Raw genomic sequence first — 26,408 nt, forward strand, 5'->3', positions numbered from 1 at the left:
CGAGTTCCTCTGCCAGCGAGCTCAACCTCGGTATTCAGAGTGCTGAAAGTGCGCTCCACGCCGGAAGTGCACTAATCCGCAGCACGTGGGGTTGCCAGGGCGCGCTTCACGTGACTGGGCGGAGCCTCGGGAATCTGGTAGCCAATGGTAGCCCGAGAGGGCGGTGCCTGTGACGCTCCGGGGCCTATCCCGGAAATAGGGCTGAGGTGGGGGCGGGTAAGGGCGGGGAGGCTGGGGTGTGGAAAGTGTGGCGGCCCCGCCCCGTCTCTTGGAACTGCCGCGGCCGCCACCGCCGCCGCCGGCGCCGCAGCTGTAGGGAACCAGCGCGGGTACGCAGACGAAAGGCACTCTTTGCCAGCTGAAAGGTGAGGACCTGGGGAAAAGCTGGTGGGGATGGGGCCAGAGGGAGGCAGGGCCGGGGAAGGCGCCCAGAGCCAAGCGCTGCCCGAGGGAAGGAAGGAGAATGGATGGGGGAACAGAGGCGAGCGCGGGACCGCCGGGGCTCAGGCCCTGGTGGGGCCGGGCCAGGCCAAGCTGAGCCGAGGATGCCGGCAGAACAGGGGGCGCGTGTGCGGCCGCGGCGGCGGCGTTGAAGGGTGGAGGGCGGGGTGCGCGCCAGCTAGCAGAGGGCCGGGTGCCGCCGGCCAGGTTCTGTTACCCCGCATCCTTCGCGGGGACGTGCGGCCTGGGCTGGATACCCCGCAGTAGGGTTCAGGGCGGCGGCCGAGTGCTGGGCGGCGCGGGAAGGTCGCCGGCTTCTGCGGTGGGGCGATAGGGGCCGCAACCTGCTGTTTCCAGCGCGGAGGAGCGCCCTGGGCGGGTGTCCCCACCCTCAGCGAGCTCCTCTGCGACTTCTCATCCCACCTCCCCAAGCAATAGCTGGAAAAGTTTGTAGAGGCCAGAGTTAGAAAGTGTCCACTAGTCTAGGGTGGGCGTTCCTTACGTGCAGAAATAACAGGCCCGTGATGCTTGGCACATAACTTGTCCGAAATGAGACGTTTTCCTGCCTACATACCCGTTGTTGAAAAGCAAACACAAACTTTTTGTGTGTAGTTCCCACGGAAAAACTACCATCTCCCCAGCCCACCATGGCGGACGAAATTGATTTCACTACTGGAGATGCCGGGGCTTCCAGCACTTACCCTATGCAGTGTTCGGCCTTGCGCAAAAACGGCTTCGTGGTGCTCAAAGGACGACCATGCAAAATAGTGGAAATGTCAACTTCCAAAACTGGAAAGCATGGTCATGCCAAGGTAAGTGCCCTTGCAGATCAGGCTTTGGCTTTGGCGTTGGGACTTTGATCATTTGTGTTCCGTTACAGATCATGAGATTTCTATACTTAAAATTTTGTAATAAGCACTGTTTTTTCCTTCCCACAATTACTGGGTGATCAGTTATTACGTTGAATACTGAAAGGTAGCATTCCCTTCTTGGGCCCTTAACAATGTTCATTAACTGGGAACTGAAACTTTCCTGAATCCTAGTGACTTAGAAGATCTATTCAGTTTACAGATGAGAAAACCTGTTCCAGCAATTCTAAGAAACCTACAGTTTATTTTTCTTGTGTAATCTCATAGTTGAATCACTGGACTATATTGGGTCTTGACATGTCGTGATACTGTTTAGTTGTTTACTGCCTCTTAATTTTAAGACCACTACTTTTTTTTTTTTTAAGTAAAATCAGATGACCTTGGAAGGCGGAGAAAAAGAATCTGTCGTAATCAGTGTTGGTATTGTGCTCTTGTGTGTGTAATGAGTGATATACTTGGCAGAGATTAAACAGGTTTCCTGTTCTCCTCTGTTAGGTTCACCTTGTTGGAATTGATATTTTCACGGGCAAAAAATATGAAGATATTTGTCCTTCTACTCACAACATGGATGTTCCAAATATTAAGAGAAATGATTATCAAGTAAGCACTGATTTTCTTTAGAATGTTGCTTGTTTCTTCAAGGTGCAAATACTTTGTACTATCAATAATAATTTGACAAAACCCAAGAGTAGTTTTGTAGGTTTTTCTAACCAATTATTAGGCACCACCTATCTTAGAAACTGGAGAAATAGTGATGTTTAACATACCTTTTCTAGGATTATTGCTAGTTTGCTATTTTTTCACATTCTTGCATTTTTTAAAAAGTCAAATACTTATTAGTGCTCCTCAGACCAAGTGACTGCATATTGCAATTAAGTCCAATGTTTAGTAAAAGTACTATTCTCTCTGTTGTAATATATTTCTTATTCTAATTTAAAACATCCCTCCTGGATGTTTTGTTTGTTTTCACTGATCAGACCTAAGACATTCAAGAAACTACTGAAATTCATGTTCCTGCCAAGTTTTTGTATTAATGAATGTTAGTCAGAACCTGACATTCTTAAGTAGGGAAATAAGTTGAAAGCCATAAATATAAAGTACATGGTCACTGAGTATGGTGAAGAAAACACAAAAACTATGTAATTGGTTAAATTACGTTCAGTGACCATGCTGTGACCTTTTGCTAAATTATATATGTAAATTTCAAGTTTTAGTTCCAGCTATACATTTGGGTAGGTCATATTTAATGATAGCATTTTGTTGTTTGGAGTACTGATGATAAACAAATAATTGACCTTATAGAATGTGGAAGCTCAGATTACTCATAACTAAAGCTTTTCTTGAAAGTCTTCAGTGTCTACATCAACCATATCATATATCAAACTCATTTCTGCTCATTTTACGTAGTAAAACTACAAAGTTGACACTGGTATTTGTTTTATCCAACTGAAACTGATTTTTTTCTGTACCCTTTATTGTGTAAATTTTTTTAATGTTGCTATCAACTACATTTACGCAATGATTTCCTTTGCTGTTTGTCCACATGCAAACATACTTTTTTGTAGTTTTAATCTAGTAAACACTTCTATATTTTCATTTTCCGACTTGTCATAAATGTTTTCTAGGTTGCTTTGAAGTCTTTGTAGAAATTTGAATTGTTTTGCAAGTGGGTTTTTTTAACCAGGTAGATCTGGGTTTGGATCTAGTTCTGTCACTTTCTAGTTGGATGATTTTGGACAAGTAATACAACCTTTCTGAGCCTGTCTTCTCATCTACAAAATAGGGATAATATGAGGATTAAATGAGAAAATGGACCCCATAAGAACTCCATAAGTAGATATGTACCAAAAAGTACTGTTCTGTTTCCCTCTTTTCCTATGTAAAAATTCTACTTAATCATTTCATTATTGTTGGAGCACCAAATTTGATGTGGTTCATAGTGGGTGCTCAAAAAACATTTGTTAAATATATAGTCTACTTAATCATTTCATTATTGTTGGAGCACCGAATTTGATGTGGTACATAGTAGGTGCTCAAAAAATATTTGTTAAATGTGTATGTGATTACTGAATGTGGTAAGGATAGTACAGCAGGCTAAAGCTGAGCATAGAATTTTGTCAAAATTGGGTTTCTCTTCATCTTAAAATGTGAATGCTTCAAATATTCAGTATTAATTATATTCAATAATATTCATTCAATATAGAATGCTTTTGCCTGTTGCATGTTGCATGTTTCAGAAAGATGGTATCAGCAGTTCAGATAATTACTATTATACTATGATAAGGTTAGCCAGTCATTGATCGGAGCTCAAGACTTAAAGGAAAAATTTGGTTTGAGTCCTAGACTAGGATGAGGCGAATGAAGTGAGGGAGGCTCTTGCCTCAGGCACAAAATTTTAAATAGAGACAGAACTAGTAACAATGACAAGCCATATGGGAGCTCAAGGCGCAAAGAAAATTAATTCTGATCCCATCTTTATTTAAAATGTTGGTATTTTATCATAGGATTTTTGCATTAATTCTAAATTTTTAAAATATTGCATTAAAATGCTTATCTAGTCACTGAGGTTTTTTTGGTGCCTTCTTTAATTTTGCACCCAAGACAAGTGTCTTACTTCACCCTTATCCCAGCCCTTGGTATGTATACCGCACTGCAAAGTGGGTAAGAGGATGATTTAAGCCAGTCAGGCTTGGTCCTAGTCTCTACTTTGGCACTTAATAGCTGTGTGACCTTGGTTGACAAGTTACTTAACCTGTTTTGCTTTCATTTCTTTCTTTGTAAAGCAAAGATATAAATAATAATGTCTTATGGGATCATTTTGAGGTTTAATTAGTTAATACAACAATGTCTGGCATAGAAATTACTCATTATTTCTCAGCTCTTCATTTTCAAGTCAGCATAGAAAACTTATTTCTGTTAATTTTTTTAAAAAAACTAGTTCTCCAGCCTGGGCAATGTGGTGAAACCCCATCTTTACAAAATACGGAAAAAAAAAAAGAAAAAAAGCCAGGCATGGTGGTGTACGCAGCTGTAGTCCCAGCAGACCCAGAGGCTGAGGTGGGAGGATCACTTGAGTCCCTGGAGGTCAAGGCTGCACTAAGCCATGATCACTCAACTGCACTCCAGCATTGGTGACAGAATGGGATGCTGTATAAAAAAAAAAAAAGTTCTGTGAGCCTTTCTATTTATATTTATTGTGCTTTGGTGGTCTTCACTTACCTAACCAAGTGCCTTGATTAAATACCTACTCATTATTTGGCTGTGTGTAATCCTTTATATTTGCTGAATTCAATATTTTGAGTGCCAGTTTGGCAGTTGGCTAAAGAGAAATATGTATTCTGTTCATTATAATAATTAAAAAGTAAACAGGAAACAAAACATATTAATATTTATAGTTTTAATTTTATGTGTTTTAAAATAAGTTCAGAATGAAAGAAAAATTGTCTCCTGACTTCTTTTCAAGATTAGCTTGGATTAGAATTGCTTATTTACATTACTTCTCCCAAAAGTAGTTATAGATGTCCGGGACTCAGTGGTGGTATAAATTATAAACACATCCAGATATAACTTTGGGAATCCCCAAATTCATAGAGAAATGCTTATTCAGACGTTAGTACTCTCTGGAATCATATTTCTTTGGAAAGTTCTGTGTTGATATAAACCTCACCACAAGTTAAATGCCGTTTCTGCATTTACTAAAGTTTTACCTGCCATTTGAAGACCATTTTCCAGAAGGAAAACTAATTACTACAGACAAATAAAGTACATATTGTGGATCTTTGGACTATTAGTGAATTGCCAAAACTGTGACTATTAAATCCTAGTATATTCTTCAAATATGTAGTATATTATTTGAATGTTGAGATACGTTAATTGAATTCAAATAAGTAGTATATTATTTGAATGTTTAGATATGTTAATTGAATTCCCTGAGCTTAAAGTCTGTCTATAATTTTTACCTGTTTCATGGGAATCCTTGTGTTCTCAGATGGAAGCAGTCTTTCTTTGGAAATGGAAAACCTCTAAACCAATAGGGCCCAATATTGCAAGGACTAGAAGCAAATATTTGTTACAGGATCATTAAGGGTAATCATGAGAAGAGCCACTAACTTTAGTTCCTAGACCTGTGTATTCTGTTATGGGAAAAATAGCACCATATATTGAAATATATTGTAACCTGCCAAAAACAACACTCCAGGCCAACAAAGTACCACAGCAGGTACCATATGTGAGTCTTCACTAGGCCGATCCACAGAGGCAAGCTGTTTTGGAATGATAGGGTACATGAACCAGCGAATTATCTGGGTGTTTCACTCCCTCGTTACTTTGCCTGTAAAATTAGTTTTCTAGTCAGAAGTGATGCAATGTGAGATACTATGACAGGAATGAGGCATTCTGTAAATTGGGATGAGATTTTAGCAGAAGCACTGCAGGCAAGAAAGGCAAATCCATATGTAGAGTAAAACTACTGCAATAAGAAAAAATTGCTGCCTGTTTCATGATGGAAGGCGTACAGTCAGGTAACCAGCTGTTCTTCTGGGGAACATATCAAGACTTCTTGTTCATTTGTTCTATGTTCTTCTTCTGCCATATCAAGACTCTCCTGTTTCTGTGAGGTTTTCAGTAGTGGCTGTAGTCAGATTAGTATTGGTGAGAGAAAGCCTGTGTCATTGATCCCACTGAGCAAAGATGAGGGAAGCTATAAAAAGAAGCTGAGGTCAGGTGCGGTGGCTCACACCTGTAATCCCAGCACTTTGGGAGGCCAAGGCAGGCAGATCACGAGGTCAAGAGATCGAGACCATCCTGGCCAACATGGTGAAACCCCATCTCTACTAAAATATAAAATTAGCCGGGCATGGTGGTGCGTGCCTGTAATCCCAACTACTCAGGAGGCTGAGGCAGGAGAATCACTTGAACCCAGGAGGCGGAGGTTGCAGTGAGCTAAGATCCTGCCATTGCACTCCAGCCTGGGCGACAGAGCGAGACTCCATCTCAAAAAAAAAAAAAAAAAAAAAAAAAGACACCTGTACGTCTCTACAAAAAATACAAAAGTTAGCCAGTGTGGTGGCACGCACCTGTAACCCCAGCTACTTGGGAGGCTGAGGCAGGAGAATCGCTTGAACCCAGGAGGTGCAAGTTGGAGTGAGCTGAGATCACACCACTGCACTGCAGCTGGTAACAGAGCAAGACTCAGTCTCAAAAAAAAAAAAAAAAAAAAAAGCTGAATGGCATTCACACATTCACAGTGAGAATCACCTTGTACACCTAATTTTTTAGAGCCTAATCTCTACAGATTCCCTTTGGTGAGCATTCATGTGGACACATTCTTCAATTATTTGGAGAGGTCTGTCAACATACCACTTCTCCAAACCTTACTGTCAGCAGTTTTCCTATCTTGTTCTTTCTGTGTCCTTAACCTTCCAGCCAAATTGTTAGCTACAGCTGATAATCAGTGCAAATACACACTTCTGGTTCTATCTTCTTTCAGGTCCAGTGCTTGAAGTTCTTCCCAAACCCACTTTCAGGCTGACCCCTGAATGGTGTCATCATATAATGCATAACCATCTAGAAACCATTGTGAATATTTTCCTTTCTCAGTCAACTGGTCATAGGCAACTCTCCATCAAGTCATTGGTATGAGTTGAGGGAGAAGTGTCAATGTGGTAAGAGAAGGTGTTTTCTGAGTCTGAGCCACTTCTTATACAACTTGTTTGTACCTTTAGGTCCTTCTCAAGCTGATCTCATGTACGCTACTTCCACTCAATGATGGAGAGCTGCTGTGCCTTCCCAGTTGTGTGGCTTGGTGGGTCAGATGATGGGTCAGGTGATGGTGGTGTTATTTGCTTAGGCTGTATAATAATGGTGATCAAGCATTCAGTCTCTACCAGGAACCAGCAACTCTAAGGAAGTAGCGCAAGAGTGCTACACTCTGGGGGAAAAGAAGGAAGAAATAAAAAGGAATAGTTGTTACTAAACAAGTCTGGTTGTTTTGAAATAGATTGAGAAAAAAAATTAAATTCAGAAATTAGAACTAAGAAGGCACCTGGCCAGGCGTGGTGGCTCACGTCTGTAATCCCAGCACTTTGGGAGGCTGAGGCGGCCAGATCACGAGATCACGAGTTCGAGACCACCAGTGAGGTGGAGGTTGCAGTGAGCTGAGATTGCGCCACTGCTCTTCAGCCTGGTGACAGAGCTAGACTCCATCTCAAAAAAAAAGAGGAAGGCACCTGTAGGGATAATATACCTTCTCCAGCCTTCTGTTGTGTATCAGTAGTACAAATGAGGCAAAGTAGTTTCCCAATAATTCCCCCTTTTCAGTGTTCTTTCCTATTCTGACTATATCTAAGACAGAATCTGCAGTCACTAACTCTCCCCACACTCCCTTTTAGATCATGTTTTGCTTCCTTAGCTTACTGTGCCTCCCAGCACTTAGTGGTTATGGTGCTTGTTCTAGAATTCATATATACTATAGCATTTTTTGTTTCACTTTTTATTGTGGAAATTTTCAAAGTATAGTATAATGAATCCTGTGTACCTGTCACTCAGCTTCAACAATTACCAGTATGATTACTTCTGTCTCTGCAAGTTTTTGACAAAGACACTGGGTCATTTCTTCTGTAGACTTTCCCACTGTCTGGGTTTTGCTAATTGCATTTCCTTGTTTTTTAACATGTTCCTCTGTCCCTTGTGTTTCCTGAAACTTGGTAGTAAGATGTAGAGTCTTGATCAGATTCAGTTCAGATTTTTATTTTCTTTCTTTCTTTCCTTTAACAGGACTACTCCATAATGTTCTATGCAGTCATTAGATAAATAAGTCTGATTGTTTCTCCTTTTGTGATATTATCAGATTTGTGATCACTGTCTCAATCTATTAATTGGAGGAGACAAAATTTATGATCTGTCATTCCTTCATTTTTTTTTTTAGCCAGAATACTTCTATAAAAAGAAACTTCCCTTCATCAATTTTTGTTTACCTTAAGAGACAGTGTGTGTGTCTGTAGCAGGGGTGGGTGTATTTGACTCTTCCCCTTTAAGGTACAGTTTATAAAATAAATTGGTTCCTAGCATCCACTGAAGATGACCAAATACATATTTTTTCATTATAAATTCAAGCATTTAGACATACTCGTGTTTGAATCCACTGTTGTTACTGTCCTTATTGATTCTCACATTGTTCCATCTTGGCCAATGGGAGCTTATTCAAGTTAGCTCTTGAGTCCCTTTGACATGGGCCAAATTTTAATTCTCCTTGATAGTTCCTTGCTTTTTAGTACAACAGCTTGCTCCAGGTTCATCTTACACACTTCCTGATCTGGACCTGGAATTATCCAAGGAGCCCTGGATTATTTTAGTAGGAAATAAAAAATACCACATTCTTTTTTTTTTTTTTTTTTTTTTTTTTTTTTTTTTTTTTGAGATGGAGTCTTGCTCTGCCGTCCAGGTTGGAGTGCAGTGGTGTGATCTCAGCTCACTACAACCTCCGCCTCCTGGGTTCAAGTGATTCTCCTGCCTCAGCCTCCCAAGTAGCTGGGACTCCAGATGCCATCACATCCAGCTAATTATTTTATTTTTAGTAGAGACAAGCTTTTGCCATATTGGCCAGGCTGGTCTCGAACTCCTGACCTCAAATGATCCGCCCGCCTTGGCCTCTCCTGAAGTGCTAGGATTACAGGTGTGAGCCACCGCACCCGGCCAAAAATACCACATTCTGATAGCATTATAACCTCATATACTGCTCAGGAGCTTGGTACGCCTCCACATGCCTTACATCTCTAAAGTTTTTTGACCCTCACCTCTGCTGTCTCCCTGCTTGCTACTAACAATAATTACTTTCTACCAAAAAAAAAATTGTTCAAAAACATCTAAAAGTGATCAAATCAGTAGGTTTGTTTAAAGGTAAAGGACCAGAAGAAGATACTTAGAACAATTTCCTTACCATCCCCACCTTCCAACTCTATGGAGTTAGAGAGAAGATGGAAACATTTGCACAAAAATATGTTTGGGGACTTGACAGTGACACTGTTGGATTTTTTTTTTTTTCTTAAAGCTTGCAAATTACAAAGGGGGAAAGTGTAACTTTGGAGTGGAAAAATCTGGCAGATAACTACCTTAGCGTATCAAAGTTGGCATCACTCGTAATGGGACAAATTGACATTTGCCTCCTGATAGGATACTCTGAGGGAACATCATTTGTATAGTATTCCTTTCAAAAATGTTACCTTAATCATGAGGAAACCGTGAGACAAACACAAACTGAGGAATAATCTATAAAATAGTGAACCCCCAGGAGTTTGAGACCAGTCTGGGCAACAGAGAAAGACCCTGTATCTACAAAAAATAAAAATAAATTTAAAAAAAAAAGGCATAGTGGTTGTATGCATGTGGTCCCAGTGACTCTTGAGGCTGAGGTGGGTGGATAACTTGAGCCCTGGAGGTTGAGGCTGCAGTGAGTCATGATCATGCCACCACAGTCCTGCCTGCGTGAAAGAGCAAGACCTGGTCTCACAAAAACCAAACCCCCCAAAAAACAAAAAGTTGATGCCATGAAAGTTAAGGGGTGGGGGAAACTGTTAGAATTAAGAGACTAAACTGATATAATAGCCAAATAAATACAAGATATGACCCTGGAGTTAGGGAAATAAGTTGCTATCAAGGACAATACTAGGATAATTGGCAAATTTAAATATGTACTATATATTGAATAATAGGTTATCAGTATTAATTCCCTGACTTTGAAAAATAAATTGTTGTTATCTAAGAGTATATCCTTGTTCTTGAGAAAAATACACTGAAGTTTTAATTGCTGAAAAGTCATGGCTGTTGCACTGAAGTATTTACTGCTGAAGAATCATGATCTTTGGAACTTACTCTCAATAGTTCTGTAAAAATATTAAGAATGTATATGATAGATGTTATATATGTTGGATGTATACATAGAGAAAATAGTGCACATGTGATTAAATGTTAACAATGGCGGTATCTAGGTAAAGGATATGGGATTTCATTGCATTATTGCAACTTTTCTATAGAACTTAAGATTTTTTAATAAATAATTCCATTTAAAAGATTGTATTAGTCCATTTTCACACTACTATAAAGAACTACCTGAAACTGGGTAACTTATAAAGAAAAGAGATTTAATTGACGCACAGTTCCACGTGGCTGGGGAGGCCTCAGGAAACTTATAATCATGGAGGAAGGTGAAGGGGAAGCAAGGCATGTTTGATATGGCAGCAGGAGAGACGGCAAGCCTGGGGGGTACTGTCAAACACTTTTAAACCATCAGATCTCATGAGAACTCACTTACTATCATGAGAACAGCATGGGGAAACTGCCCCATGATCCAGTCACCTTCCACCAGGTCCCTCCTTTGACATGTGGGGATTATAATTCAAGATGAGATTTGGGTGAGGACATAGAGCCAAAGCATATCATTCTGTCCCAGGCCCCTTCCAAATCTCATGTTCTCACATTTCAAAACACAATCATGCCTTCTCTACAGTTCCTGAAAGTCTTAACTCATTCCAGCATTAACCCAGAAGTCCAAGTCCAACGTCTCATCTGAAACAAGGGAAGTCCCTTCTGCCTATGAGCCTATAAAATGAAAAGCATAAACTTCCTAGATACAATGAGGGTACAGGCATTGGGTAAATGCTCTCATTTCAAATGGGAGAAATTGGCCAAAACAAAGGAACTACAGATCCCATACAAGTCCGAAACCTAGCAGGGCAGCCATTCAGTCTTAGAGCTCCAAAATAATCTCTTTTGACTCCATGTCTTACATCCAGGGCACACTGATCCAAAAGATAGGCTCCCAAGGCCTTGGGCAGCTCCACCCCTGTGGCTCTGCAGGGTACAGCCTCTGCAGCTGCTTTCAGTGGCTGGTATTGAGTGCCTGTTGCTTTTCCAGGCACATGGTGCACCGTTCTGGAATCTGGAAGATGGTGATCCCCTTCTCACAGCTCCACTAGGCAGTGTCCTAGTGGGGACTCTGTGTGGGGGATCTAACCCCACCTGTCCCTTCCACACTGCCCTAGCAGAGGTTCTCCATAAGGGCTCTGCCCCTGCAGCAGACCTCTGCCTGGACCTCCAGACATTTCATACATCCTCTGAAATCTAAGCAGAGGCTCCCAAACCTCAACTCTTACCTTCTGTGCACCTGCAGGCCCAACACCACATGGAAACCTCCAAGAATTAGGGCTTACACCCTCTGAAGCAACAGCCCAAGCTGTACCTTGGCCCCTTTTAGCCACAGCTGGAGCTGGAGTGGCTAGGATACAGGGCACTAAGTCCCAAGGCTATACAGAGCATCAGGGCCCTGGGCCTGGCCCACGAAACCATTTTTCCCTCCTAGGCCTCTGGGCTTGTGTTGGGAGGGGATGCCATGAAGATATCTGGAATGTCCAGAAACTTATTTCTGTGAATTTTTTTTTTAAAAACTAGTTCTCCAGCCTGGGCAATGTGGTGAAACCCCATCTTTACAAAATTTTCCCCATTTACAACATTTTCCCCATTGTCTTGGCTATTAATATTCAGCTCTTTGTTACTTATGGAAATTTCTGCAGCTGGCTTGAATTTCTTCCCAGAAAATGGGTTTTTCTTTTCTACTACATGGTCAGGCTGCACATGTTTCAAACTTTTATGCTATTCTTCCCTTTTAAACATGAGCTCCAGTTTCAGATCATCTCTTCGTGAATGCATATGACTGTATGCTTTCAAAAAAAGCCAGGTTACCTCTTGAACACTTTGCTGCTTAGAAATTTCTTCTGCCAGATACCCTAAATACCCTAAATCATCTCTCTCAAGTTCATAGTTCCACAGATCTCTAGGGCAAGGCAAAATGCAGCCAGTCTCTTCGCTAAAGCACAGCAGAAGTGACCTTTGTTCCAATTCCCAATGAGTTCCTCATCTCCATCTGAAACCACCTCAGCCTGGACTTCATTGTCCATATCACTGTCAGCATTTTGGTCAAATTCATTCCACAGGTCTCTAGGAAGTTTCAGACTCTCCCTCATCTTTCTTTCTTCTGAGCCCTCCAAACTGTTCCAGTCTCTGCCTGACACCCAGTTCCAAAGTGGTTTCCATATTTTCAGGCATCTTTATAGCAGTGGCCCAAACTCCTGGTACCAATTTTCTGTATTAGTCCTTTTTCACACTGCTATGAAGAACTACCTGAGACTGGGTAATTTATAAAGAAAAGATATTTAATTGAGTCACAGTTCCACATGGCTAGGGAGGCCTCGGGAACCATGGCAGAAGGTGAAGGGGAAGCAAGGCACATCTTACATGACGGCAGGAGATAGAGCAAGTGAGGCGGGGTCTGCTAAACACTTTGAAGAGAACTCACTCACTATCATGACAACAGCATTGGGGAGACTGACCCCATGATCCAGTTGCCTCCCACCAGGTTCCTCCCTCGACATGTGGGGATTACAATTCAAGATGAGATTTGGGTGGGGACACAAAGCCAAACCATATCAAAGATTAATTTGTCCTCATTATTTTTGTTTTTCATAGCTTAGTTTTATTTTAAAACTCTAATTGTATTTAATATAGCAATTTATTTTATAAGATGTTTAATGTTTGTAAATGCATTGTTTTACTAGATGTTTTATGATATTTATACGTTTCACATTTGAAATGTTTTATATATTTCATGCCACAGTTTGATTCTTAACTCTTAAAAAATAAAATAACTCCATTACATACATCATTTTCAAAATATCAGTATTATTATTTGGCTTCTGTGTTTCAGTCACTAGTGGCACAGTAGGAACATTTAACTCTTGAAATAGACAAGCTCTGCTTTAGGGAATAACTAAACAGAAATCAGAAAGTTTTGCCTTGGAATGTTGTGGTTGTTTAAAAATTACACTTCAAGCTAGGTGGATTGGTGCACACCTATAGTCCCAGCTCCTGGGAAGGCTAAAGCAGAGGCTCACTTGACCCCAGGAGTTTGAGGCCAGCCTAGGCAATATAATGAGACCCCCATCTTTAACTATATATATATATTTTTAAAAATTACACTTCTACCTTAACCTCCTTGCTCCTACTTCTCTACAAGCCACCACACAAATATTTGAGGGTCTAAGAGGTTAGTTAAAATTCTTTGTTGTAGCTCTGTAGGATTTCTTATTTTTGAGATTTCTAGACATAAAAACAAATTTCCTGTGGTAGATGGAGTTTCTGTGGAGAGCCATAGTCAGTTTTGATAGGTGCCGTATGTGGAGGAGAACAATCCCAACGATATGTCTGGGTTATATCGTAGTGGTTTACAGGGGTTCAAGGGCCATTGTCTTTGATTCCTTTTGTAGATATTAGCAGCCGATATTCTGGATAATAGCCTTTTATAAAACGTGTTAGGATTCTAGGCATACTAATGGTGTACATGCTTTCATTAATGGAATAAATGAGTGGAGGTTGGTTGTTTCCTCATTCCTGTAGTAAAAGAAGTTCAGTGGTATCAAAACTGTGCTTTTTTGCAGGTTGGGTTGACAACTATTTTTTTTTTTTTTTCGCTACTGTTATCCATACACTAGTGGATTTTGTTGTTGTTGTTGTTGTTGTTGGCTGAAGACCAAAAATTTTCCACTTAATTTGGCTCATACTCAAATTAGAAAATGCAGTTTGTAATAGCAAAAATAACTTTTATGCCCAGTAATATGAAATTGGTTAAATCAGTTATAGTATGTCCATGCAGCTATATGGTAGTTAACTAAGGTAGGTTTATAATTTCTGGTTAGAAAGTATTTCTAAGACATATTATTAAGTCAAAACAGCTCACTGTAAAGTATTTACAATATCCCATTTAAAAAAAAAAAAAACAACTATATTTATTTTGTAAACATAAATGGAATACACTGTAAAGAAACCTAAACTGTTTAATAATGCAGAGATTGGGTATGGGAAGTACCGGGAGGAGTAAACTTATACTTCCATTCTGTACATATTTTATATTTTTTATATTTTAGCATTTTAAATACCAAGAATATTAATGTATTACTTTGTACTTACAAGAATATCAATTGCAATTTAACTGTGTAAACATTACAAAGAAGTGGATATAATCTAATCAGCACAATGATATAATTTCTTCTAATAGCTGATATGCATTCAAGATGGTTACCTTTCCCTGCTGACAGAAACTGGTGAAGTTCGTGAGGATCTTAAACTGCCAGAAGGTGAACTAGGCAAAGAAATAGAAGGAAAATACAATGCAGGTGAAGATGTACAGGTAAAGACTTAGAGAAGGATTGTTTTTTAAAACCATTTTGTAAAAACTTCAGCCTCAACTAGTTAACATAAAATACTACATATGGAATGTGGTTTAAAAATACTGCTAAAATGTTGAAAATGATCTCTCAGGCAGGTTTTCCATAAAACCCTTAGAGACTGATTACCAAAGAAAGTATCAAAGTTTGTTTTTGCTACATCAACATTACTCTCAAACCCAAATTTGTTCTGAAGCTCTGCAACTGACCCTGTTTTTCTCTTTTTTTTGAGATGGAGTCTCCCTCTGTCACCCAGGCTGGAGTGCAGTGCCATGATCTCGGCTCACTGCAACCTCCGCATCCCGGGTTCAAGTGAGTCTCCCCTCAGCCTCCTGAGTAGCTGGGATTACAGGCACACGCCACCACATCTGGCTAATTTTTGTATTTTTAGTAGAGATTGGGTTTCAACATGTTGGCCAAGCTGGTCTCAAACTCCTGACCTCAGGTGATCTGCCCACCTTGGCCTCCCAGAAGTGCTAGGATTACAGGCCTGAACAAGGCGCCCGGCCCTGAGCTATTCTTGCAGGTAAGAAATTATGCTAGTGGAGTGTTAAAAAGTAAAGGAGATTTACTGTCTTTGTTAAAACTTTCAGAAATGTAACGTGTAATAAGTGTTCAAACATTTATAGTTATTTTTCCTTTTTCCTGGAAATTGTCTTACAAACCACTATTTGAGAAATTCTGCTTTAGAAAACTGTAAAGAACGTAGCTTGTTTTGGAATACCCCTTTCAGAAGTCCCTGTGTACAAAATATCCACAAATATACAATATATAATGAACTAATTATATCTTCTATGTGTATTGTCTCCTGAATAACCTTTTGCCTGCTTTTTTCCTTCTAGGTGTCTGTCATGTGTGCAATGAGTGAAGAATATGCCGTAGCCATAAAACCCTGCAAATAAATGGAAACATCAGGCATGAACACTGTTTAGGTCTGAATCAACTGCAGATCTAATTTGGTTCTAAGTTGTCACCAAAGCTATAGCCTTCATAAGCAACCTCATTTCTTTTTTTAATTGTTTTCAGATTGTGCTTGAGTTAGTTTTGCAAGCAATCGATAATTTTTAAAAATTATCATGTATAATTTTTTTTTAACTTTGTAGGTATGTTTCCTATAATATTCCTGTGGTTTTCAGTATGTCAGTTCAAGAAACAAACAAGATAGCTTCGGCAGATGTTATGTCTGAGCAAATCATTCCTATGTTTTAGTTAAATGTTAAACCAGGGTTTTAAATCAAACAATGTAGCATAAAGTGGTATTGAAGTACCACATTTAAGTTGAACTACTCTGCATTAATTACAGATTTAATATTAAATGAACAGATTATATACTGGAATTGTTGCAGTTTCAGCCTGTGTAGGGCAAACACAAATCCTTAAACAAAAATCATGTTATCAAAAAGTGGCAGTTATTTTGGCGGCCACATGCAACCACGTAATTACTTTGGTCATACTATTTATCAAATTGTTAGCAAACTTGATGTAACCTTAAATGGTGGTTTTAGTCCCTTCTTATGGTTGGCAGAAGGGCACTGAACTGTTGGGTGAAAGTTAGCAAGTAAGATTATAAGGAAGACACAAAAGACAGTGGCAAAGAGGGTTCATTAAATCTATACATTTTTATGTGAGGACTTTGTAAGTCAGCATAAAAATGAAAAGTTGCTTTTCAGTTGTTTTTGCTTTTAACTTTGTCCCCAACATATAAAGGGAGTGATCTGCTTTACAGGATACTATGCAATGCTTGTTTTCCAACCATGTTGAATAAATACTACTATTTATCAGTAAATACTCCTATCCAACTTTTTTTTTCTTTTCTTTTTTTTTTTTTTTTTTTGAAACTGAGTCTTACTCTGTCAGCCAGGCTGTAGTGCAGTGGTGCCATCTCGGCTCACTGCAACCTCTGCCTCCCGGATTCCAGCAATTCTCCTGCTTCAGCCTCCCAAGGAGCTGGGACTACAGGTGTGCACTACCACACCCAGCTAATTTTTTTTGTATTTTTTTTTAGGAGAGACGGGGTTTCACCATGTTGTCTAGGCTGGTCTTGAACTCCTGACCTCAGGTGATCCTTCTGCCTCAGCCTCCCAAAGTGCTGGGATTACAAGCATGAGCCACCACACCTGGCCCGTTTCCAACCATTTTTAAGTAGATTTTTTGACATTAATGTATTTATTAAACAAAAACTGAGAATTCCTTAAATTGATTTGGAATTTTTGTTAATTTTATGTCCTTTTTGTTCTAAAGTGAATTGAAAGTGAATCATGGAAGCAACATTACTTTATATGAATATTATTATTTAACTTATTTTAAGTATATGCATTTTTTTCTGATTGTTGTGTGACTTAGTTGGTGGTGTGAAATATAACTAATAAATAATTCTATAAACTGAATTATTTTAAAAGGTATTTTAGGTGACATCGCTGCATTTCTATTTAATCTTTTGAGTCATATGTATATTTCCAGAATTTTAGATACTATCACAGGGTTTGTGAGGACCTTTGACTCAGTAACAATCATCATATTGGAGCAAAACATAAAGCAAAATCACTATCTCAGAAATACCTTAATTCTCCAAGACTGGCTCTTAGACTTCTCCCATCATGCCTTGACCTCTAAAAAGCGCTTTGTTCCTATCTTCTGAAGGAAAGTATATCATATATGATGATGTAACTGATCTAATCAGTGACTGGTAATAGCATTAGTAACAGAAGATCCCAAATTTTAGTTGCTTAATTTGTACATACTTTTAAATCTTGTCTTAGCCTCAGCAAACCCATTTGGGGAAGAAGCAAGATACTTTAAGAGAAATGCAAAGAGGAAATTTCTAAAACACAAGAAATAGTGAGGTTGTAGTCGTTTTTAGTATAACATTTTAGCATTTGCCCATCTAAAGCGCAATTAAAATTAGGCTACATTCTTTCCAGTATTCTATTTAAGTACCTACTACATACTGCTCTAGTTTCTTAGTACTCTGCAATGTGTATCTTAATTCCTACTGGTTGGCACTGTAAGTCATAGGAATTCCAGAAAATTATTAATCTGTGCTGCTTGCAGGTCATTCCTATGGCCCCTCTTAACCATGCTGGTGTTATGATTTAGTATTAACTCTTGATTAGCATGCCCCTGTTCTTCCTAACTTGTAAAATTTCACATATATTTTCAATTGTGTACAAATTAAGGGTGTACAAATTATAATAATGCATCTCTATCTTCATACTTTGAATGGCAAAAGCTGTTTATGCATAAATATTTTCATTTTAAGTAATATATGAAGTATAAATACTCTTGATATATAAGTATAGATTTTAAAGATATGGGACTTTATTTTCACATAAGTCAGTAGATATCTCTCTAGAACAAAATGTTTCATTTAGTAAAGCTTTATAAATTATATTAAAAGGAAGTAGGGAACATGTATTTTTTAACATAGAACAGAAGTGACTTCATTCTTTTTAGACATCAGCAATGTTAAAGTTGATTCCTAATATTTGTTGTACTTTTTTGTAGCAAATGTTAAAAATTATAAGTTACCATGTATAGAATGTGGACTGTCATTTTGATAGATTGTACAGTGATAAGCCATTTTTATCTGTATACCTTTCACCAATTATTAACAGGTTGAATATTTCTTTCTTTGTAGAACATTTTATTTATACTGTGAAGACGTTATACCTTATTTGTTACAACATAGATCATATCATTGCTACTTTGACTTAGCATTTGCATCATAAACATAATTATGATGTTTTTTTCATGCTCCCTTCCAGGGGCTGTCAGTCACTTGAAGAAATTGTTGCTAACCAAGCTCTTGACTCTGTTTCCCTTAATGATACAAGTCTCTGTACCAGCGCTTTCTGTTAATTACCAAAACTCTCCTGCAGTCAGAGCATGATATCTATAATAGGAGACACTGCAATAAAATGATTAGGCTGTAAAATTTGGAGACACAATTTTTCATTACAACACAATTTGCATGTGCACATGTACGCACATAGCTTTGTATGTTAGTTCTTTTTTCCAAACTCCCAACTCTTAAAAGTATTGTCTGGTGGTGCCTCAACTGTTGGTAACTTTTTTTTTTTTTTAATTTACAACTTTTCCAGAACTTGTTTTTGTACTTTAAGGTTTCTCAATTCAATTGTTTCTAGTTGAGCTGTAATATGAATGCATTGTTCTCAGGGCTGTTTGTGCTAAAAGCTGAAGCTTCATTATTTTAAAGCCAATTGCCTGAAAATATATTGCAGAATTTTCCCAAATTGTAATACCGTGATACATGCATATAAAAAAATCCTTAATGTCAACACACTTAAACTACATGCTAAATAGTCAAGAAAAAAATGGAAACAGTGGCATCCATACTGGAATCTTGCCATATTTTTTCATTTTAGAATAGAATTTGGCAGTCTCATCTTAGAATTCTATCCTTAGATTATATCCGAAAGCATTCCTTTGGCATGGACTCCAACGATAGTTTTGGAGCCAGGCATTGATGTAGAGGTTCACCAAACATATTTAGGGATAATAGGTAAATTCATAATGCTCTTTTGGATACATTGAAATGTTTACATACTGAATTCTATAATATGAACTAGGAACACATTTACTATGAGAAAATATGGCTCTTAAGCAGTGTAAGAGTGAAAATATAAGCATATTTCCATGAACAGTATATTGTACTGATCAGCAGTTCTCATTTTAATGTCATTTAGGCATAGTATTTCACAGTTGTCAAGCCTTTTTTCTGCTAACATTCAGACAAGTAACAGGCAACAAAGATTTAAGAAAAATTTATAGCGGAAAACCTTAAAAATTGAGACAATTCAATCTATTTAATCTATTAAATTTTTTCTCTGAATTGGGTATATGGCATCATTATTTGATTTTAGCAGGGAACATTTGGATTTAGCTTATGAAACACAGATGTTCTATGGGAACATGGCTTGAAGCCAATATGTAATTTAATGTTTTTCCATTAAACAAACATCTGAACACCAACTTAGCTACCAAGTGAGGTCAAGTGCCTGAAAAGTACTGTATACATCTAATAAGCATGTTTTCTTTCCATAAAAGATGCATCTTACAGAATGCATACCAGGCTTTCACCTGCTAGAAACATACTTGTTGCCAGAATTTGCTATCTACCACTATTCCCCTCCTTAGAACAGGTAGAATCCTATTTTACAAAACAAAAAAGACAGGTTACTGTATTTATATGAAGTCCCTAAAACTGTTTCTTGGTATTGGTAGACTTACATTTATCTCAGATCAAGATTGCACTTTTTAAAAAACTCTGGACTATTTTCAGCAATGACTGAACAGCTTGTCACCCATCATAGCTGTGATCTTTTTTGAGGAGTTACTTATTGTGGTTAATATCTACTATAAATAAGCACTCTTGTGCTTGTTACAAAGCAAATGCAAATTACTAGTTCTACACTAGTATAATGAAAATGACTAGTTCTATACTATTATGTACTTTGTCCTCCTCCCCAAAAAGGAAACAGTTTAGCATTGTCTAAATCCAGTGGCACTTTTTTAGTACTACATTTTTTTCCTTAGATACAGGAGAACTATTGCTTTTACCTGCAGAGACTCAAATGTTTTCACTAAAACTTTAAAATTTTAAGATATGTAGTATGGGTATTACTAATTGTGCATTTTACATTTCAAAAATAGTTAAAATTCAGATGTTAAGTCTTTGACTTAAAAAACCTTAAAATGTAGATAATACCCTAACAATAATAACTTTGTTATATTATTAAAATATATTTGTCTGTTAACTTCATCAGTTGTATTAAATAAAAATAAAGTTAACTTAACAGCTTGCCCTATTCGTGTGTATCTACATCTTTAAAACAATTTCATACCCAAAAATTGTATGACTTAAGTGTATGCCACTTTAAAAAAAAATCTAACTTGTTTTTATTGAGTACTTTTATATTCTAGGTCCTCACGTAGTGCCCTAGCATTATGGCTGGGACTATTAATTTCTAAATATTAGTTTGAGGTTTAGGTACAGTTTTATTTTTAAATGTTTAATGTTTTTTAAACTATATAAAATAGTCACTTGGTTCAAAATTCAGCAGGTACAAAAGACTAAAGACATTTTCCCCTCTTCATCCCCTTCCTATGTGTCCTTCCAGAGATATTTAATGTAAGAGAGGGCAATGCTACTTCCCTCACCCCTGATTTCCCAGGGTCTGAGGTGTTTCTTTCCTACAAGCTGGAGTTGCTGTTCCCTTTCCACAACATGAGTGGTGCGATAATTCCCTGAAGCAAACGCTTCACCCTTTTGCCAGTCCTCACTGTGTCTAATGCACACCAACTGGACATGTTCATTTCTAGGTGGCTCAGTGGTTTCTTCCTTATACACTGTACCATTCTAGAACATCCCTCTTGCTCCCTGACATGGGAGCCATGCCAGAGATACCATGGCAGTTGTCACCTTGTATCTATGATCATTACAAATACCCATAATCTACCAGAACCACAATGCAAAGTGGGGCAGTAAAAGAAGTACCGGTTAAGGTCTTCTAGCCTCTATCCCCACTCCTTTTTGCCACTTGCAAATTCGGTAGCCCAGTTACCCAGAGGGAGGCATAGGAGGGAAAAAGAAGACTGAAAAGGGCTAATTATGAGTTGTGTCTCTTACAATTTACCTGCATCTTATCCTTCCCCCACCCCCCCATCATTAAATCATTAAACATTCTATCCAAATAGAATGGCCTTCTATGGAACTGCATATTTGGAAACCATACTGCTTGTCTAAATTATTCACTCCACTGGGAACTTAAAATATCTGTTTCCCACAATACTTGTAGTCATATCAGTTACAACCACTGGTTGTGTATTGGTTCAAAAGGACGTACCTACAAGGTTGTATCAATCCATTGTCCAATTTGAGAAGTTTGTTTTTTTTTTTTTTCTGAATCCAGTTAAAATAATTTTTGGCTACACCCAGGGACACTTCCCAGGACCACAATGACTTGTAGTCTAGTGCCCAAGAAAGCCAAAAAGGCCCAGCAGATCCCCAACAGATTCTAATGAAGAAGTTCATCGACTAACACTCATAGTGTGTCTGCATTTTTCCTTCATAATTATGCGAATTTCACTTAATGTGGCTGTCACTGTAGCTCATTTTAATTGCTATACAATCAATGAGGTAAATCTTTTGCACATATATCAAATATTACCATCCTGATGTTAGAGATTTTCTTTCCAAGGCAAATAGAACTTTCACACAAAAAAAAGGACATTTAGAGCATAAAGAAAACAGCAGTAGCTTCTATAAAGCAGAAATATTAAAAACACTGTGTTACCAGTCCCAAGTGAAATTAAAACTAGAAAATAAAAAGGTCTTTCTAACTAGAAATTTAAAACCTATTATGCAGTGTACAATGAAAAGGGAAATACAAAAATTAAGGAATTCCTGAAAGATAATGAAAATACTATATATTAGAATCTATGTAAAAGTATTATCAGAGGAAAATTCATTGCCCTACCATCTATATAAATAAAAATGACAGAATGAACATAAGTAAATAGTAAATCAAACAGCTAGAAAAATAAACCAAAAGGAAGCACACAGGAGGAAGTAACAATAACAAAAGCAGAAATTAATGAGATGAATAAGAAAAATAGCAAATTAAATAGATTAAAATTCTAGTTATTGGAAAAATTAACAAAATAGATTGATCATTAGCTATTTAATAAACATGAAGAAAGCACAAATGCAAAAATGGGAAATGACAAGAAGGAATCACTGATAATGTAGAGGAAATAAAAATAAAACAAAACTCTGCAAATCTATGCACATAAATTTGAAAACCTAGATGATACAGTTTCTTAGGAAAATATGGTTATTAAAATTGACCTCAGTAAAGACAGAAAGCTTAAACTGTAATTTTAATAGAACTACAGAAAGTTGTCAAGAAACTGTCCCACAAAGAAACCAAGCTGGGGTTGCTGTTCCCACAAAGAAACCAACCAAACAAAACGGGGTCCAAATGGTTTCATAGGAGAATTTTACCAAACTTTCAGAGACCATATGGTCCTAACATTATGTACAATGTTTCAGAATAGGGAAAATAATCTAAATTCTTTTTACGAAGCAAGTATAACTTTGATCCTAAACCTGTTAAAATAACAAAAAATATATTGAAGCAAAAATCCTAATATAATACTAGTTTTTAGACTCAAACACCACATGAAGAAAGTAATACACCAGTGTCTATCAGAAATGTAAGAATGGTTCAATATTAGAAAATCTATTAATATAGCTCACTATCATAGGACATATATTAATATATTGGGAAATCTTTTCATAGCATTTACTATATTAATAGGTATAAAGGGAAAAAAGAAGGCTGGGCATGGTGGCTCACGCCTGTAATCCGAAACGGATGGATGGCTTGAGCCCAGGATTTGAGACCAACTTGGGAAACATAGCGAAACCCCATCTCTACAAAAAAATACAATTAGCCAGGTGTGGTGGAGCGCACCAGTAGTCTCAGCTACTTAGGAGGCTGAGGTCGGATGATCACTGGAGCCCAGGGGGTGGAGGCTACAGTGAGCTATGACTGTGCCTGCACTCCACCCTGGGTGACAAAGCAAGATCTGTTTCAAATAAACAAATTAAAAATTTGAAAAAACATGATTTTCTGCATACTGAAAAAAAATTTAGGTAAAACAAGATCCATTCTTAAAAAATCTCTTTAGAAAATAGACATGTATGAATACTTATTTGATGTAAATGTATTTATGTTTATATATGTTAACATGGTACACCTAACAGCTATGTATGTGTGTGTATACATATGTATAAACATGTGCATATATATGTGTGTGTGTGTTTGCATAAAATTCCAAAAGCTAGCCTTTTCCTTGGTGGAGAAATGCTGAAGGCAGTCTCACTAAGGTCAAGAACTAGACAAGAATGCTCAATATCTTGACCCCTATTGTTTTGGAAGTATTAGCCAGTACAAGTGGACAAGAGAAAATAGACGTATTAAAATTTTAAGAATAAAAGAAAAAATAAGACTTTTCTGTTTTCAGATGATCTGATAGTATATCTGGAAAATCCCAGATAATCAATGATAAAGCTAACTCAAACAATAAAGTTGTCCATCAAGGTAGCAGGAAATAAAATTAACATGCAAAAATAAATAGTTTTATATATACAAATAATAACCAATTAGAAGACATAATGAAAGGAAAATGTTCAAAGCCTATACAAGGAAAGCTATAAATCACTCCCAAAAGACAGAGTTGACCTGAACAAATTCCATATTATTGGTTGATAGCTAGTTAGTAAGATGATAGTTCTACCTAATTTAATTTATAATTTTAATACAGTCTTAATAAAAATACCAAGTTTTTTAAATGAAGTTAAACAAGTTGTTAATAAAGTTCATACAGAAATATGAACGTGCAAGAATCACTACGAAAATATTGAAAAGACAGAGCTGAGTGGGGACTAGCATGACCAGAAATTAAAACATATTACAAAGCCTCTATATCAAAACAGTGAGGTACTGGCAAGTGAAAAGATAGGTCAATGGAATAGAATAGAAAATCCAGAGTCTAAAATGCATTTCTCCAGAGAGCATTTGCCCTTGCTTCTGTCTGGTGTTAATAATACAAGCACACTTTAAACTACATACTCAGTTTGGAGCTTTTTCATGCTATCTGGGCAGAGCTAATTCAAGCTCCAAACATGTAGGATCATGGCTTGTCATTTCTGCTCCCTAAAAATTATTTTACTTTTCCACCAGCTCAAGCATACATTAAAAAATTATTTATAAAACTATATTTTAGGCCAGGCACAATGGCTCACACCTGTAATCCCAGCACTTTGGGAGGCCAAGGTGGGCGGATCAGTTGAGGCCAAGAGTTCGAGACCAGCCTGGTCAACATGGCGAAATCCCTACTAAAAATAGAAAAATTAGCCGTGTGTGGTGGTAAGCGCCTGTAATCCCAGCTACTTGGGAGGCTGAAGCAGGAGAATTGCTTGAACCCGGGAGACAGAGGTTGCAGTGAGCTGAGATTGCGCCACTGCACTCCAGCTTAGGCAATAGAGCAAGACTATGTCTCTAAAAAATAAATAAATGCATACATAAAAATAAAACTATATTTTAGCCATTCGTAAGGTTGTTACATATGGAGGAGTTTTTCTGTATTTTTTTGCTTACTGATCCATTTACTAAGGCTTCAGCATCATATAGATCCAATGACTGAAGTTTATATTAAATACATATCTATCATCTATTACAATATCTTATATTGAAAGAGCTGGAAAGGCACACTCCCTTTCATTGTTCTAAAGTGTCTTGGCTCTTTTCAGACATTTATTGAGTCGTAATTTAGAATTAGCTGTCAACACAAGCCATAAATAACGAAATCATGTACTTTGCAGCAACATGGCTGCAGCTGGAGGCCATTATCCTAGGCGAATTAATGCAGGAACAGAAAACCAAATATTGTACTTCTCACTTATAAGTGGGAACTAAACATTGGATACTCATGGACATCATGGAATGTTCTCAACACACAAAAAAATGAAAAATGTTTGAGGTGTTTAATATCCAAATTACTGTGATTTGATCATTACATATTGTATCCATGTATTAAAATATCACATTATCCCATGCAATATTATATATAGAAATATATACAATGATGATGTATCAGTAAATTTTTACAAAATAGACACTGGGACTACTAGAAGTGGGTAAGGGTTGAAAATCTAACTACTGGGTACTATTTTCACTACCTGGGTGAAGGGATCAATCGCACCACAAACCCCACCGTCACTATATATACTCACGTAACAAAACTGCACATGTACCCTCTGAATCTAAAATAAATGTTAAAATCATTTTTTTAATTAGCTGTCAAATTTTTAAAAAATAACTATGGGGTATTGACTAGCATTGTGTGACTATATACATGCCCACACACGCAGTTTGGGAAGAACTGAATTATTTACAACTTTTAGTCTTCCCATCTGAATATTATTTTTTATTATATAATATAAATGTATTAATATTTTTTATTATATAATATAAATGTATTATTATTTAATACATTTCTCGTTAATATTCTTAAGTTTTGGTGTTTTTTTTTTTGTTCTAATTGACAAATTTTCCCCCATTACAGTTTCTAATTAGTTATTTGGCGATTACTTGTTATTGTGAAACAGGTATGTTTTCATATCCTCTTTGTACAAATGGCTTAATAGTGCTTAAGGAGTTTATTGTCAAGACATGGAAGACTGCTAAAGACAAGCAAAATAAGAATCATTTCTGCCCCTCAGCTTAGGCAGCCTTTGAGGAGGAAATGCCAATGGCTCCCTTCTATCCCTTTAATGTTTGGAAAAAGAAATGTAATTATTGTGGCTCTTAAGGCAGACAACTAAAAAATCTTGTTGAAATGGATTTCTTCTAGGAATTCAGGGCCTCTCTTCAGACTCCACAAGTCATATGCTCTATTAAAGCATAGTTTCCACGATAACTACTTGCTGGCATAAAGGCCATGAACAGTTCTTACTTTCTGGGGTCATTCTTCAAATTAACAACAAAGTCCACCCCATCCCATACCCCTACCCCTAGGTATGATAATTTCATCTCCGCGAAAACGTATTACCTTCTAATCTGATGTCAATTTACAATCCTTCAAAGCTCAAAAGCTACTTTTTCCTTTTGTCAGCAAGACACTTCCACCCTCGTATGTCTTGTACGTACTGATAGGTCACAGCAAACATTCATTGAATTTTAACTGGGGAGCATTTTGGATGGAAATCAAGAGACCTGGCATTAACTCTAAAACCCAT

General features: G+C 37.5%; 1 protein-coding gene and 1 long non-coding RNA gene across 3 annotated transcripts; one reads left to right on the forward strand and one right to left on the reverse strand.

Annotated features, from left to right (window-relative positions):
- The first annotated feature begins 206 nt into the window (after window positions 1-206).
- On the forward strand, window positions 207-20,402 carry EIF5A2 (eukaryotic translation initiation factor 5A2). 2 transcript variants are annotated; one of them, XM_017851581.1, is made up of 6 exons: window positions 207-365; window positions 1,054-1,253; window positions 1,806-1,910; window positions 14,413-14,544; window positions 15,424-15,513; window positions 18,346-20,402. In XM_017851581.1, exons 2-5 carry the CDS (start codon window positions 1,089-1,091, stop codon window positions 15,481-15,483), a joined length of 462 nt encoding a protein of 153 aa, XP_017707070.1. In that variant the 5' UTR covers window positions 207-365; window positions 1,054-1,088; the 3' UTR covers window positions 15,484-15,513; window positions 18,346-20,402. The 2 variants fall into 2 exon arrangements, with proteins under 2 accessions (XP_017707070.1, XP_017707069.1); XM_017851580.1 differs by having other exon boundaries at window positions 15,424-18,515.
- LOC108515012 (uncharacterized) lies at window positions 4,420-26,347 on the reverse strand. The gene is made up of 4 exons (XR_001881411.1): window positions 26,222-26,347; window positions 14,437-14,496; window positions 7,028-7,239; window positions 4,420-4,457 (listed from the first exon to the last, which is right to left on the reverse strand). It is a non-coding gene; the product is annotated as an uncharacterized LOC108515012 (long non-coding RNA).
- Window positions 26,348-26,408: the final 61 nt, after the last annotated feature.

This window comes from Rhinopithecus bieti, unplaced genomic scaffold (genome assembly GCF_001698545.2).
Source record: "Rhinopithecus bieti isolate Rb0 unplaced genomic scaffold, ASM169854v2 scaffold_33903, whole genome shotgun sequence".
Classification (NCBI taxonomy): Eukaryota; Metazoa; Chordata; class Mammalia; order Primates; family Cercopithecidae; genus Rhinopithecus; species Rhinopithecus bieti.

What these genes read in the sequence shown, in the direction of transcription:
- EIF5A2 (XM_017851581.1), top strand. Translation starts at nt 1,089, where the DNA reads ATGGCGGACGAAATTGATTTCACTACTGGAGATGCCGGGGCTTCCAGC. An exon ending in GAAAGCATGGTCATGCCAAG is followed by an intron (nt 1,254 to 1,805) that starts GTAAGTGCCCTT and finishes CTCCTCTGTTAG; the next exon opens with GTTCACCTTGTTGGAATTGA. An exon ending in ATGCAGGTGAAGATGTACAG is followed by an intron (nt 14,545 to 15,423) that starts GTAAAGACTTAG and finishes TTTTCCTTCTAG; the next exon opens with GTGTCTGTCATGTGTGCAAT.